The sequence below is a fragment of the Mastigoproctus giganteus genome, chromosome 7, assembly GCF_048544385.1.
Source record: "Mastigoproctus giganteus isolate SK-2022 chromosome 7, ASM4854438v1, whole genome shotgun sequence".
NCBI lineage: Eukaryota > Metazoa > Arthropoda > Arachnida > Uropygi > Thelyphonidae > Mastigoproctus > Mastigoproctus giganteus.
In genome coordinates this window covers 208,890,287-208,905,827 of record NC_143581.1, presented here as the reverse complement: position 1 = coordinate 208,905,827, position 15,541 = coordinate 208,890,287, and the positions used below count along the sequence as shown (strand labels likewise).

At 34.8% G+C, this 15,541-nt stretch overlaps 1 protein-coding gene across 1 annotated transcript in view; it reads left to right on the top strand.

Annotated features, from left to right (window-relative positions):
- The window catches only part of LOC150083634 (guanine nucleotide-binding protein subunit beta-like protein 1), a 33,343-nt gene extending 23,716 nt beyond the window's left edge, over nt 1-9,627 (top strand). Inside the window, exon 3 of the mRNA XM_090377399.1 lies at nt 8,898-9,627. Within this exon, the coding sequence (XP_090233525.1) occupies nt 8,898-9,568 (671 nt within the window). The 3' untranslated portion in view covers nt 9,569-9,627. The remainder of the gene's footprint in view (nt 1-8,897) is intronic.
- Nucleotides 9,628-15,541: the final 5,914 nt, after the last annotated feature.

Sequence of the window (15,541 nt, the reverse complement as noted above, 5' to 3'; positions counted from 1 at the left end):
AAAGTGTGGTCTGTGGCCTGGTACCGGTCCGCAAGCAACTTATCTGAAATTTACCCACATAAAAGTATAAGAAAGTTTCCTGAAAAAATAAAGTTCAGGAAAAAGTAGAAGCAGCTACAAAGAAAATTCATCTGTGGGTACTTCGAGTTGAAAAGGAGAATTATAATTTTCTTCCTAGTTTAACTAAATTACAAAAAGATTATGTTCGAAGTGACATTCTGGCTGAGATTTCTACGGCGATTAAAGAATATCTCTTGAATTTAAATCAAACTTTCAAGAATATTTTCCTCCAATTGACAGCAGTAAAACGTGGATTCAAAACCCATGTACTTTTTTGGTAATTCGCTTCAAGATCTTGGAAGTTGAAGTTTTTGCTGTATAACTAAACTATTTACCTCTCTAAAATATCATTTTTAAGGTCACGAACATGACCTTAAGGCCATATAAAAGGTCGTGAGCGTGGTTTGTAAATTGTATTAGTTACCAATTCAAATCATTAAAATGCACTACACTTTGATCGTTATCGTATATTCTGTTATAAGAATCAATTTTAAATGCCTTCGTGATATTTTTCTACAAAGCTACAAAGAAAATTCATCTGTGGGTACTTCGAGTTGAAAAGGAGAATTATAATTTTCTTCCTAGTTTAACTAAATTACAAAAAGATTATGTTCGAAGTGACATTCTGGCTGAGATTTCTACGGCGATTAAAGAATATCTCTTGAATTTAAATCAAACTTTCAAGAATATTTTCCTCCAATTGACAGCAGTAAAACGTGGATTCAAAACCCATGTACTTTTTTGGTAATTCGCTTCAAGATCTTGGAAGTTGAAGTTTTCGCTGTATAACTAAACTATTTACCTCTCTAAAATATAATTTTTAAGGTCACGAACATGACCTTAAGGCCATATAAAAGGTAGTGAGCGTGGTTTGTAAATTGTATTAGTTACCAATTCAAATCATTAAAATGCACTACACTTTGATCGTTATCATATATTCTGTTATAAGAATCAATTTTAAATGCCGTCGTGATATTTTTCTAAAGCACACTTCTGGAAGTCATGACCATAAAACAATAAAAACAATTTGCACTTTCCAGTTTATTGGGCTTTTCTGTTACTGCAAGCAATTATAAATGAGTAGCAAACTCGATCTTCTTGCATTTGCAAAAATACCGATAGCTTGAATTGTGTTGTTTTTTACCTTATTACAGTGAAATGTGTTTCCCCTTTACTGAAATCTTCAATCGTATATAAAATAAATAAATTTTCAGAATCTTCTCTTCATTCCTTTTATTTTAATCTTCATAAACTTGTTACTCCACGCGAATCGTGTTAGTTGCAGTTTGTGTGTGCCGTTAAAAAGAGAAGATTATCTTGGAAACAAATGCCTCTTGAAGCATTTCTGAAGAAGACGACTCCTTGAGCAACAAACCAACAAGTGTCAAGCCATTAATGAGTGATCAACGAGTGTGCATTTCATCGACGATGATGAAGAATATTCTTTAACATTTGTAAGTCGTAAATAATTTCTCTATTATTATAATTTGCTTGATTTTACAGGCTATGTTTTCATTTCTTTTGATAAATCAATCATTGTTTAAACATAAACTAATTAGCTAACTAATTTCATTGTTGAGAACATAACCCCTATTTTTAACCTTATGTCTATGGGAAATAAATTCCCGCTTTACGAGCGCACGCTAGGAGCGAATTAACTTGTATAGTCGAGAACTACTGTATTCTTATTATTACTAGCCATATAGTGCAAGGAAGCCTGAGGCTTATGCTGCACCAGCTAAAATAAATTTCTGAGTTACCCTGAGAGAGAGAGAGAGAAGTAGAAGGGAATCACCAAAAAAGATAAGAATGATGATATTAGCTGAGGACCGTGGGTGTGCCAAACCCATACTCACCAGATGTGAGCCCCTGGTCATGTGACACAGCATTAAAGGCTGCTTCAATCAGGTCTATTTGATAAATTTTTGGCCAAGATGCCGTGAAGAATATAAGCATTTATCAGAAAAAGCACCAAAATTTCTTATGCCATTTTTAACAACTTACAAATGTAAAACTGGATTCTTAACATTAGTTATTTAAAAAAAAAAAAAAAACAAATGCAGGAACAGATTGGACATCGAGCCAGATTTGAGAATCAAGTTGACATATTTTCCACTGATTTAAAATTACTATGTGATGGAACACAGCATCACCCTACTCATTAAATAAATATTTATTTGCCCAAAACAGACTCAAAATGTCAATTTTATGTAAATGTTTGATAATAAACAAACAAATGAATTATCTATCGTTTATTTATATTTACTGATGTTAATGAACTGGAACATTATTACCGGTATGTTAAATGTCCTAATGGTAGTCTCATTATTTCCTGAACCTACGAGTATAATTATTGAAAATACATTAATTTATAGCTATAGGTGGGCTGCAAAAAAAAAAATCTGCAAACATTGGTCTGTACTTGAAAAAGTACAGTCAGTCCTTGTATAACACGTGTTTACACTACACGAATTCGATCATACACGATTTATAAATAGGAGAACGATATCTTATATAACATGAACCAAATTCACTTATGCACGATTCGCCCTTGTGTTTACAAGAAATGGCAGTCGAACGCAGAATCACCCCAACCGAACGTAACACGATAGGAATGAAGAGAAGATTCTGAAAATGTATTTATGTTTCTTATATCAGTGAAGGGGAAACACATTTCACCATAATAACGTAAAAACCAACACAATTCCAGCTATCAGTATAATTGCAAATGCAATTAGATCGAGTTTACTACCAGTTTATAACTGATTCCACTAGCAGAAACGCAACTGGAAATTGTTTTTATTGTTTTATGATAGTAACCCCTAGAAATGTGCTTTATTAAAATGTGAGGTGGTAATAGCGTATTTCTGCCTTTACGGTGTTGTTTATTCAGTTGCTACACACGTGCAGCTTTGTTTATGTGTGTCAAGCATGCCTCCTCGTTTTATAATTGTGCTTTATTCCCTAAAAAATGAGTAAAATACTTAAAAGGTGTGAAAAGAAAGCGTCCTGGTGAAGACTACAGATTCAGAGAGAAAAAGAAAAGCAATGTTGATAAACAGGAGGACTGGGTCAAAAATTCTTACCCGGGAAAATTGGCCTCATACTAGTTTATGGCCAAAATCACACCAGCCTCCGGCCCACCGGGGTTTCCCCAATAAGGCTTATGGCCAGTCCGCCTCTGTCGATAGAGAAAAAATATGAAATTGTGAAACGCTTTGAGCGAAATGAAAGACCATGTAATATTGCACGTGCTACAGGCCTAAATGAGGCAACGCCGAGAATTAGAAAGAACGCAGAGAAAATAAAAACAACTTTCATAGCAGGAACAACTCAAAGTGGAATTAAAATCCATTAGATTAAGACAACGAATTGGAAGAGATGGAACAGCTGTCATCTGTTTGGATAGAAAATCAAACAAAAAACAAGTTTGCTTACGATAGAAGCAAAAGCATTAGTAATATTTTATTACGTAATAGTCATAATAAAATACGTAAGTATTTTATTATGATTATTTATTGTGTTTGGTAATGTTTTGGTTACAAATGTGTGTTCAATCTTGGGTGGTCGGCACCTAACCCTATTTTTCCCATAGGGCTTGTTGTTTATATTGCACGAGGGTTTCTAGGAACACAACTATCGTGCTATATGAGGACTGATTGTATGGGAAACCCTGAATTAGAGGAAAATTAAAATCATCCATAATAAGACATCGATACTTACTTGCCTGTTCCATTTGCATGTAGAGGCTCTCATCATAATCTTCACAATCACTTGACCTGTAAATTACTCCCACTTTCATTAGACCATTGCTTCCAACTATCTCACACCATACAGATTCTGTACTAGCATGCAAAACATCTGAATCTTGGGAAAGCTTTCGTCGTGCTCAGGCTGCTTTTGATGAGAAGCATCACCCCACCACCCCTTCTATCTTCCCTACCCCTCCTAAATACGTTATACATACTGTACTGAAACTCATCATCCCCTATCTCTGGGTGGCACCACGTTTCCCTAAGTCCTATTATGTCAGTGTTACTTGTTAACCAGCAGTTCGAATTCACTCATTTTATTGACACTTCTGACATTACTGTATAAACAATTAAAGCTTAGTGTTCTTGTATAGTTAACTACCCTGACACACCTCTTATTTAAGCTCACTTCTCTGGCATTAGCTACCTGCTCATTTGAAACGTTTCTGCCCTCAGAACATCTTGCTAATACTGTTGTGGTAACAAACAAGAACTCTTGAGGTATATGCAAGCATTACTTTGACCAATATTATCAGATAAACACTTATCTATATTACTCTTGTCCCCCCCCCAAACCTCTAAGGTATCCTCAATAATACTGGCAAAAACTCTTACACCACCTTTTTTTATACTGGGTGGTTATAAAATAAGTTTCCATATTCAGGAGACCATAGTGTCAAAACAGTTTGAGTTAGCACTGTGAAAATCAGTGGGTATGTTATTTAGGGTATGGGGAAGCAATTTGTAGAAGGAAAAAATAATTAGTTCAAATTTGTGCTACCACCAGGGGAAAAATGGTGTTGCACACATGTAAAAGTTGTCGTTTACTTCAAGACACGCTGCTTACGCAAATGACATCCTTTTAGATAAAAGCAGGAGGCCACTGTCAATAACCATTATGGTTCTTACAAAAAAGGAATGTGCTCTTTTAGTAAAACTGTTCTACCAGAATAACAGCAATGCTAATGCAGCACTACTGGAATATTGGAAACGTAAAGGTTTGCATAAAGGATCTTTGACATCAGTGGGGCTTCAAAAACTAATAAAGAAATTTGAAGCGACCAGGCGGGGAGTTAGGTGTAATTCCAGGCAGGGGACTGGATGACCATGTATCGGAACGGAGGTAGCGGATGAAGTGGCGGTTGCAATGGTCAGAATGCAAATCACTACCAGTCAGTAGTGCCAGAGGTGTGTCAAGAGACTTGAACCTTCCTTGGTCTACTGTAACGTGCGAATAATTTTAAGCTGGTTCCTGTACAAGATTCACGTAGTACAAGAACTAAAGCCTTGTGATCAGCAACAATGAATAGACTTTGCTGTATGATTTCTGGCTTGTATGGAACCTGGCAATACATGGGCTCAAATGATCTTGTGGTCTGATGAGGCACATTTCACTCTTCTGCCGAATATGGAGAACTTCTCAACCATCTGCTGTGCATGAAAGACCACTACAAAGTCCGTACATTACAGTATGGTGTGGATACACAGCAGAGTTTATAATCACCATTTTTCTTTGAAGAGTCTACACCTTGTGGCCCCGTAAGGTGTACAGTAACTAGTGCACCGTACTGCGCTCTTCTAAGAGATCACATTATTCCCGCTCTGCAAGAAATGCAATGCTTAGAGACCGTAGTGTTTATGCAAGATGGTGCCCTCCCCGTGTTGGTCGACAAGGGAAGGAACTGCTCTTTTCAGCATTCGGAAATGATCGCATCATTTCTAGAGACTTTCTGCAGTTCTGGTCAGCCCAATCAGCAGATCTCAATCCCTGTGATTTCTGGCTTTGGTGATACCTGAAAGAGTTTACTGTGGCAGCATACAGATGCTTGTTGATTTGAAAGCAAACGTTAAACAGCATGTAGCCAACATTCCCAATGAGATGCTACACGAAACTGTGGCACGCAGTCCTCCGTTTTCAAAATGTCATCTCAAGTGAAGGAAAAGAAAGTACATAGAACAATATCTGTAGGTTTCTAAGTTCTGATATTAAAATCTAATCCTAAGTTAAGTATTCCATCTCATGTTTACAGTGCCAATTTCTCCCCTGGTGGCAGAAATTTGAACAATTTTTTCTTCTTCTACAAATCGCTTCCCCATACCCTAAATGACACCCACTGATTTTCACAGCGCACTCTCTCTCTCTCTCATCGTTTTGACACTAGGGTCTCCTGAATAGGGAAACTTATTTTATAACACCCCCCCCCCCCTATATCCCATCTCTACAAAACAGATTTTTTCTACCTACAAGTTTGGGCCAAACGTATAGAAAGAAATTACCCCCCAAAAACCTTGCCTGGGCAGAATTGCAGACACATAGACATTGTGACCTAACTCGGTGCATTTCTTCAGCATGGTCCTATGTTTGTCTAACAAATCGTCAGATCATGTATGCTTAATATCATTAGTCCCCACATGAATATTCTCTTTACCCCCCCTTAAAATCTGACAGTCTGTTAGTGACATCATTAATAGTTGCTCCCAGCAGACACCCTAGTTCTAGTCCACCTATCCTTATTACAAAAAATATCCTGTTTCCCTGACAATGCAGTCACCTAATAGAATTAAGTTCTTTTGAACCAGAGTAGTTTGCACTTGGTTATTCTGTTCTGAGGTCCAAATCGAGAGTGCATCACTTGGTAGGTTGACTATGGTTGATTTACAGAGCTAGAATGTTTGCTGTAGTATAATTTAAATTATTTATGTATTAAATCATATTAAATTTTATTGTTTTAGAATACAGACGGAGCAGTCTTAGATATAGCTTTCTAACTGTACTTAGTATGGTTATTATTTTTTTATATTGTTAGTTTCACTCTTGCCTTCTCATCCTTTATTTATTAGGGCAGATATAAAAATAAAGTATCCTTAGTCTTGCAGTTGTAATTTAGTTTCTTTTTCAAAATAGCATCCTTGACAACTTATGCACATGGCTTAATGTTCTTTAGAGACTTTCTGCAGCTCATTTCTTGAGAACATTTTCAGTACAATGATATTTTTGACTTCCATACTGCTTGTGAATTTTTATGCTCTTAGATTTTTTTTTTTTTTTTTTTTTTTTTTTGATCCTCCCAAAGTTCAGAAAATTCCAAAAATCACAGTCAGTGAGGTCTGAACTATAGGGTGGGTGTTTTATAGGTGTTCCACCAATGTGCGATAGAAGTCTTCTGCCGCTTGGGCATAAGGTCCTGTGTTATCCTGCAAGTTGTTTTGCCTTTAATTCAGACCACTTACAGTTTGGTTTTCTGGGATTAAAGTGTAAAATTAATCATCCATTTTAAAAACACTTTTTAAGCATCTTTTATTGCTTTTTTTTTAGATTGAGAATAAAAAATTTTTAATGGCAGGATGTCTATGGTTCCAAGAGCCAGATTGTAATGTCATATCTGTGATTTGTCACAAGAGACAACTGAGGATAAAAAAAAAATCCAAGTTTTTATACTTCCTGTAGCACAAATATGAAGTTCAACTTGCTTTTGTTTTTCCTCACCTGTGAGGCTACACAGAATCAGCCTGCAACAAACATAATTTTTAATGCTAATCACAATATTGTGACACCATTCAATGCACACACTCAATTTTGCTGCTAAATCCCACAGCAAGTCTGTTTTCCTTTAACATTTATGTGCATTTGTTACAGCCATGCTTAGTCAACTGCTTCTTTGCAAGTCCTCCATTGTGACTTTGACTTTTAAAATGTTTCCACCATTAAAATATTAATGAGTTTTTAAAAGCAGAGCACTGGCTCCTCACCGGTTTAGTACAGAACTGTATCATGATTTTTTGTTGTATGCTAACAAACTTCTGCTTTGGCTTCCACAGAAACTAATACTTCACAAAACAATTTGCTGCACAACAACAAAACAAGATAGAATTAAGATTGAACTAATACCAGCTAAGGAATTACTTATTATTCATACAAATTGTGATATGGTTTTTCTTGTTTGTGAAAACCATTGTACTGTCTTGTTTTCATTTAGTCAGTCCAATGCAGTATAAGTATTTTCTAACTCTTTTTCTAAAAGTCGTAGCACTTTTATCTTTGTTGCATTGCTTGACTGCTTTCTGATTATTTCAGGTGATGAAAATTTTTAACTCTTGCACATATGTGTCAAATTTCTTTTGACACACATGTGATTTTGGTTCTGAGTTATGAAAGGGTATAGTGCTGTTACAAAGAGCACGGCAAACAGGACACCACATTGTAGAAATTCTTTGACTTAGTAGGTTGCTTTGGAAGTTCTCTTAACTGCAATTATTTTGCTCCCTCGGTGACTTAATTTTCCCAAGATGTGCCCAGTTATGAGGAAATATCCCATATAACCAGACACATCTATCATATGATAGTGGTAGAGATGGGAATGGCAAAAACTTGTTACTAGTTAAGGGTATGTTCAGTTTGATGTAGTTCCCTTAAGACTATGTTTAAAGGGTTTTTTTTTTTTAAGGAGCATTCAACAGATTTGGTGGTGTTTAATAGGATTTTCAAATAATTGAAAAGGCTATCCCCTCCCATTTATTTTAAAAGATATGAAAAGTGGGAATATGTCAGGGTCAATTGAGGCTTTATTCCAGAAGCTGTTAATTCCAATTAACAGCTTCTGGAATAAAATAGCTGTTAATATAATTTCAAATGATTTTTCATAATTCTTGTATCCTCTTAATCGTATTCCCATTGTTGACTTCTTTTCTAATAGCAAGTTCCAAAGAGGGCTTGAGTGCGTTCTGAAAAGGTGCCTTCGGGCATTATTTTCCTGTCTTTTCTTACTTGATATCCTTCTTCCTCTTCTTAAAAGTACCTTCCATCTCATAGTGAGCTTGCTGTTTCATGATGATTTGCACTCTAGTTTTTTTTGTGCTGTATATTCAATTTCTTCAATCTTCTGGAGTTAGTGTCTTTGTTGAACTTGTAATAATTAGAAAAACATTATCAAATATCTTTCCTTTAAGTGAATTTCTTACTTTAGGAAATAGACATCTTCTTGAGCCAAATCACACATAACTTTATTGCCCTGTTGTATGGATATACATAATTATGAACTTAAGACAAGCTATCCATAATAATTAAGAGTATTATTTCCTTTTCAGGTAACTTCTCAGTTGCATCCATTGGATTTTGTCAGTGCAGTCTTTTATCTGACAACTCAAGAACTCTTATTGCAGTTCCAACACCTGAAATGTCAGAAACAGCAATTATTGATATAACAAATGGTGATATAGTGAGAACATTTAAAAATAGTGATGAAAAACATGGTCAGCTTATGTGTATGAAGTTAACTTCTTCTAGTTACAGTGATATTATGCTTATATGTGGATTTGAGGATGGCAGCATTGTAACTTGGGATTACCGTGATGATAAGCCAATCTGTAAGCAAAATCTCCACAAGGAACCAGTTATGTGTTTAAATTTTGATGGACAGCATAAGCACCAAGGAGTGTCTGGATCTTCAGATAATGAACTATGTTTCTGGTCTATATCTGATACAGGAAAAATTCATGAAAAAAAGAAAGTAAGTTTAATTAATCCAGGCATATCATCACTGGCCATTAGAAATGATGGAAAAATTATGCTATCTGCAGGATGGGATAATAGATTACGTCTATTCAGCTGGAAATCCTTTAAACCTTTAGTTGTATTACAGTACCATCAAAATAAAGTGAACTGTGTCCAGTTTTCTTTAGGGAAGATTAGGAAGTACTCAAATTTGTTTGCTGCTGGCTCGTCTGATAGAACTATAAGCTTATGGTCAGTTTATTAATTTTCCAATTAAAGTGAAGATTGAGAGCACCTATAGTGTTGAAATGCGAAGTAGAACACTTGTACACGTATGATTCAACTCAAATAAAATTTTTATTAAAGCAGATTCAACAGAAATTTTAAATCAGTATTTTAAAAAGCTTATGCTACAAAAAGTAACAAGAAATATGCCATTAAGGAACAGTTACAACTTTGCTCTAAGAGATGTTTCACGTGTTACATCAATTTTGCTATATTTAAATATTCTGTATATGTATGCCTACATGCAAAGTGTTTTTCATTACTGCTAACATTCATAGTTAGGGTTGTCAGGTGCCAGTTTTGATCCACACTGTCTACATTTGAACTTACAATCCAGTTAAACAAATTGAGCAAATACCAGAAGTTTACTGGTATTTGCTCAGTTTATTAATGTAAATTTTGCAACCATTGCTGCTGTTTTTTTTTTGGGGGGGGGGGGACTTTATTCTTCAACAGTTTCAATGGATTTAATTGACAGATTAATGTAAGTTTCTGCATTCGATTTGTACAAAGTATGTAACATACACATACTCTCAACTGTTTTGAAAATTAAAAAATCTCTATAAAAATTTATAACAGTTGTGCAATTAATTTTAAATTATAAGTTGTAGATTTTATGCTGTTTATTAATATAAATTGAAACTAAGTGGAACTAAACTGAAACTTTGAATAAAGTTTCAATTTAGTTTTGAATAAAGTTTCAATTTAGTTCCATTACATTTTAGATTAGGGGTGTTTTTTTTTTTGCACCAAACTTTCCTCATGGGGAGTTGGGGGATCTTAACTATCGATTGCGGATACGTCGGACCATTCATATGACTTTGAGGGAAGGAAGCCATTAAGGAATAATTTTACATCCAATTGAATTCAAGAATGTGTTGTGTTGAAGTATTCTACAAAAAAGCATTGAGGTAAATTTCTCTATTTCTATATATTACTGTACAAATGTAGAACTCATTGAGTATCATAGCTTTGTTTTTAATTATTTTAATTGATATTTAAATTCCTTTGACTATTTTTTAAACTTCATCACCCCTGTCCTATCAGATCTCCTTAATTTTCGGAATCATGAGAAATTGTATAATTGATATTGAATTTGGTATCTGAAATTTTACACAAAAAGATTTAATTGTATGGCAAGTAAATCAGGAATCAATAACATTAAAAGTCCACAGCTACCCAAATTAAGTAGGTATGAAATTAAGGCCTTACATGACCTTCAAAAAAACACGGATATTGTAATACAAAAAGCCGACGGTAGTAATACTCGATAAATTAGATTATATTAGCATGTGTATGATATGATTGAATAAATTCAATCATATCATACACATCCACTTATCAGGAGGTTAACCCTACTTTGTTTACCAATTTGTCAATCAATACAACAGAACATCTACTTATCGAAGAAACGATTTCATTAATATGGCTCAATTAAAAGAACTGAAAGCCAGAACTTTTAACTTTCCCACTCTTTTTGGTCGTGTAAAACTTCACAAAACAGGATTTCCCATGCCTAACGGTCTCATACAGAAATTCTGTGTTCGCATCTCTAGCTACCCACTTATACAATATCATCAAACCCTTTAGACAGTCTATTAAATTTGGCATAAAGAACTATGATTCTCCATTCAACAGCTTGAAGGATTGTAACTTACACAACAACGATAACCTTTTTTTCCTTGGATGTTACATCCCTGTACACAAACGTAAACATTGAGTATACTTTAGATGTAGTGTGGGACATGTTAAGTAATAACACTATGCATATCAAACATACCAAAATTCCCATTAAAGAAATTTTTCAATTGATTAAACTCCTAATTGATGCTAATTTTATGTTTTGCAATAAAGTATATAAATAAATTTTGGGGTTACCAATGGGCTTAAACCTTAGCAGTCTCTTATCAGAAATTTACCTTTCCACAATTGAACATGTATATTTGAACCCTTTTTTACCCTGTTCTATGTATCACTAATGCTATTCAGGATATCTTACATTCAATCGATAATATCCACTCTAGACGGTATTTCACACTTGAAACAGAGAACTCTGAAACAAAATAATTTAATTTCTTAAATTTTACACTCGCTCGTCACATTAATAGTATCTAATTTAATATTTATCAGAAACTGACAAATACAGGCATGTTCCTCCATTACAACAGCTACCATCCGTTTGCATACAAACGATTATTATTTTCAGCCAATTTCTGAACACAAGTATTCAACATTGGATTTATCATTAACTAGTGAAACCCAAACACTGACTGATAGATTTTAAATAGAGGCTATCCTCTTTCTATCATTGACCAAATTAAAATATAAGCTACAAATGAGAACTTGTCAATAGCAATAATACCAAGAAATATTTTATTTCAATTCCATACATTGAACAATGTCACAGACAACTTAACAGACTTTTCAGGGATACGGAATTTAAAATTGTGTCTAGACCCATTCGAAAATTACACACTGAACTAAGCCATGGATCAATACTTTCATCCCTGACCGGGCTAGCCGGGTGGGTAAAGTGCCTGCCTGGCAACCCAAAGGTCGCGGGTTTTAATCCTGCCTCAGGCTTGGATCAGAGTAAATGCAAAAACTTTGGGAAGTACATTATGGTCACAGAAGCCAATGTGCCAACAACTAACAAAAAAAAAAAAAAAACAACTTTCATCATTTTCGACACAGTTAAACAACATAGTATACAATCATGTAGGGAATGTGATTCACCTTAGTGAGGGTCGACACGATGTATGATGAATGTGAGGGTGAAACAACATTTAGCTTCAGTAGGTGCATCGGAATTAACTTTCCATGCCATTAATGAAAATCACCCCTTTTCATTTGACGAGTCAAAAATACTTAGTATACAGTGGAACTACACCAAATTATTAATTGCTGGAAATCAAATTACACGAGAATTCCATTAATCTACGTTGCCCATTTTTCATATTGAATCAGTGGTCATTTGTGCACATGTGCCAAGATATTAAATATTCTCAATTTTTTTTTAGAAATTCCCACTAATTTACTTCATGTTACTTCTAATCCTGAGACCAAGATAGACAGTCGAAAAGCCCCAGTCCGCTTTTTTAACTCTTATACACTGCAATGATTTTATTATTAGACAATGTCTTCTGGCACACAGAGTTATGTGTTGGTGGTCGGATTGGGGGACCTTAGCTATACTTGTGTAGCTAAGGTCCCCCAATCTATTGATCACAGATACGTCGGACCATTCATGTCTTTGAGAGAAGGAACCATTAAGAAATAATTTTACATCTGATTGAACTCAGAAATGTGTTGAAGTATTCTACAAAAAAGCATGGAGGTAAATTCCTCTTTATTTCTATATATTAATGTACAACTGTAGAACTCAGTGAGCATCATAGCTCTGTTTTTAATAAGTTCTCATAAGTTCTGCCCCCAGATATTAGCCAGTTTCACCAGTGTAACAACATTTATTCTGGGCACTGTATTTGTCGTGGGAGGAAGCTTAACTTTACCATGCATGCTCCCCAATTTGAAGGAGTTGCAAAATCAGAAGTTTTTGATAAACAAAACTGAAAGCTGCAGATGTGTGCAACTGATAACTGTCTGGTTTTTCTGGAACAGTTACCTGGCAACCAATCCACAGTACCTTTCTCCCATCTAAAATTCCTTAGGTCCTTCTTAGTCTATTAAGGGTTTGTAACAATTCAACTTTACACTCATTTCTGAATTGCAGCCAGCTATAGTTATTGCAAACTAATAAGACAAAGTATGGTATAAAAATATACTTTTGATCACCAAAAACTTTATAAAAGTTGTACGAAGGCATATAAAATATGATAAATGAATAAAAATATGCATAAAGAGTTAAACTATTAAAAGTGCTAGACCCTTATGTAGTCTCTTTCAATAGCAGTAACACAGGAATGCAGGCTACACAATACCTCTCTCCTCTGTCGTGACAATTCATATAGGTGTGCCTCCCCCAAGCAAATATCAAATTTAGTAGGATTGATACGATTTGAGAATGTTAATGATCAAAACCACATATTGGCCTTCATCAGATTAACCCTGCCAAAATATCAATTTTGGTAGGGTTAATGTGATACAGTTCCTTCCAGTAATGAACAGCTGCTGCCACAGACCAACTATTTAATTGCAGTATTATGCTCATAAGTTCTGCCCCCAGATATTGGCCAGTTTTACCAACCAGTGTAATGTTTATTCTGGGCACTGTATTTGATATATTACCTCACTATGCTTAAGACCAGTGGGGAGGAAGCTTAACTTTATCATGCATGCTCCCCAATTTCAGTCTTATAGTACTATAGCCAGCTGCTGTAATTCAAGAGTGAGTGTAAATGATCAACCTGGCTTCACAGGCCTATTTAATTATAAACAACTCAAATCTTAATACATATAAGCACATGTACTTTTGTTATTATTATTTCCTTATTTTCTGTGTATATTACATTAGAAATACTGTAATGAACTGTGTTTGTAATATTTTCCTTCAGTGGGGACTATGTTTAATTTATTATTAACATTATTAAATAATAATAATAAATTAAACAGAGTGATGAAAAATCTGATATCAGTGGTGGAATGGGAAGGGGAAGAATTTCTCTAAGTTCAGTGCATCATCGAGTGCTGTTGTAACTTATACTATAGTAGCCATAAATTTCATCACCATCTGGAATTATTAAATGCTGTACTACAAACAGCATTTAATCTCACACAATATCTGTTTGTGCTTACACAAACAGATATTTTGTGAGCCATGCAAACACACCTTTTCTTCATGACCAGTGAAGCGAAGGTGTATTTTGAGTTAATGTTATAACACTGTACTGCACTAAAATAGAAATGGTTTTTAGAATCACAAAGTACACATTGCTTACAACTGACCTGAAAGATGATCTTGTCTCTGTTGCATGTGCTTTCGACTTGCTATATTTATGGAATAAAAAGACAAATGACAGAATGCAAAGTACTGCTCAATAAAGTTATCATTTATTGTGTCAGATGATTCCAATCCGTATAAGAAATGGCTAAGCATATTTTGCTAATTATGCACATGAAATTTAGCTTGTATTTCCTCTTCTCATTCTTGCAAACAAAACTTTATACAGTACTATATAGTGAACTTAGGAGCTAAGCTGTCTAACATGGACTGCCTTTGAATGCTTCCAGGTCCTGAGATCTACACAGGAGTAGTGTATTTTAGGTGTAGTAGGATATTTTAGGAGTAGTATATTTTAGGTTCAGACACCATGACAGCATCTGAGAATAATTTGATGGCAATTTAAGCTGACACCATCTGCTTTAACAGAAGTGGTATTCCTGGCACCTCCGTGGGCAGGAGCAGCAGTGTGTAGCACACGCTTCTTGATTAGACCGGGGTTCAAGCCCATGACCACCAAATACAGAGGATGCGGAAAGGTCAGGGAATGACCACCGCATATCCCCGGAGCAATATGGCCTTAGTTGCTAATGCTCCTAAAAACCAAACAAGAACAAGTGGTATTCTCATAGAAGTGACAAAAACTAAATTAATGTGAGCAGTGAGAAAAACAAGTATATACATGCATGTGTCCATCTCAAAACAGGTGCAGAAAGGAGATTAAACTCAGTACTACAGTTTTACTGCCAACAGTATGCACTCAAGCTCACCACCAGATGCAGTTTAGAGTGAAAGGATAATGAGGTTATTAAGGTAATTTGTTTATTAAATTTAAATAAAATTAATGAAATAATGTACGGAATAAATTCTGATTCCATTTTGAAATGGAATCAGAATTGGAAACGTTATTACAAATATGTAATTATTATATCGGGAATTTTTTTTTTTTTAAGCCAAGAGTCAAATCAGTAAAAAAAAAATAAAATAAAATAAAATAAAAATAAAAAGCAATTTTGGGAGCTGCATCATTATTCAAAATAAAGTAAACACAAA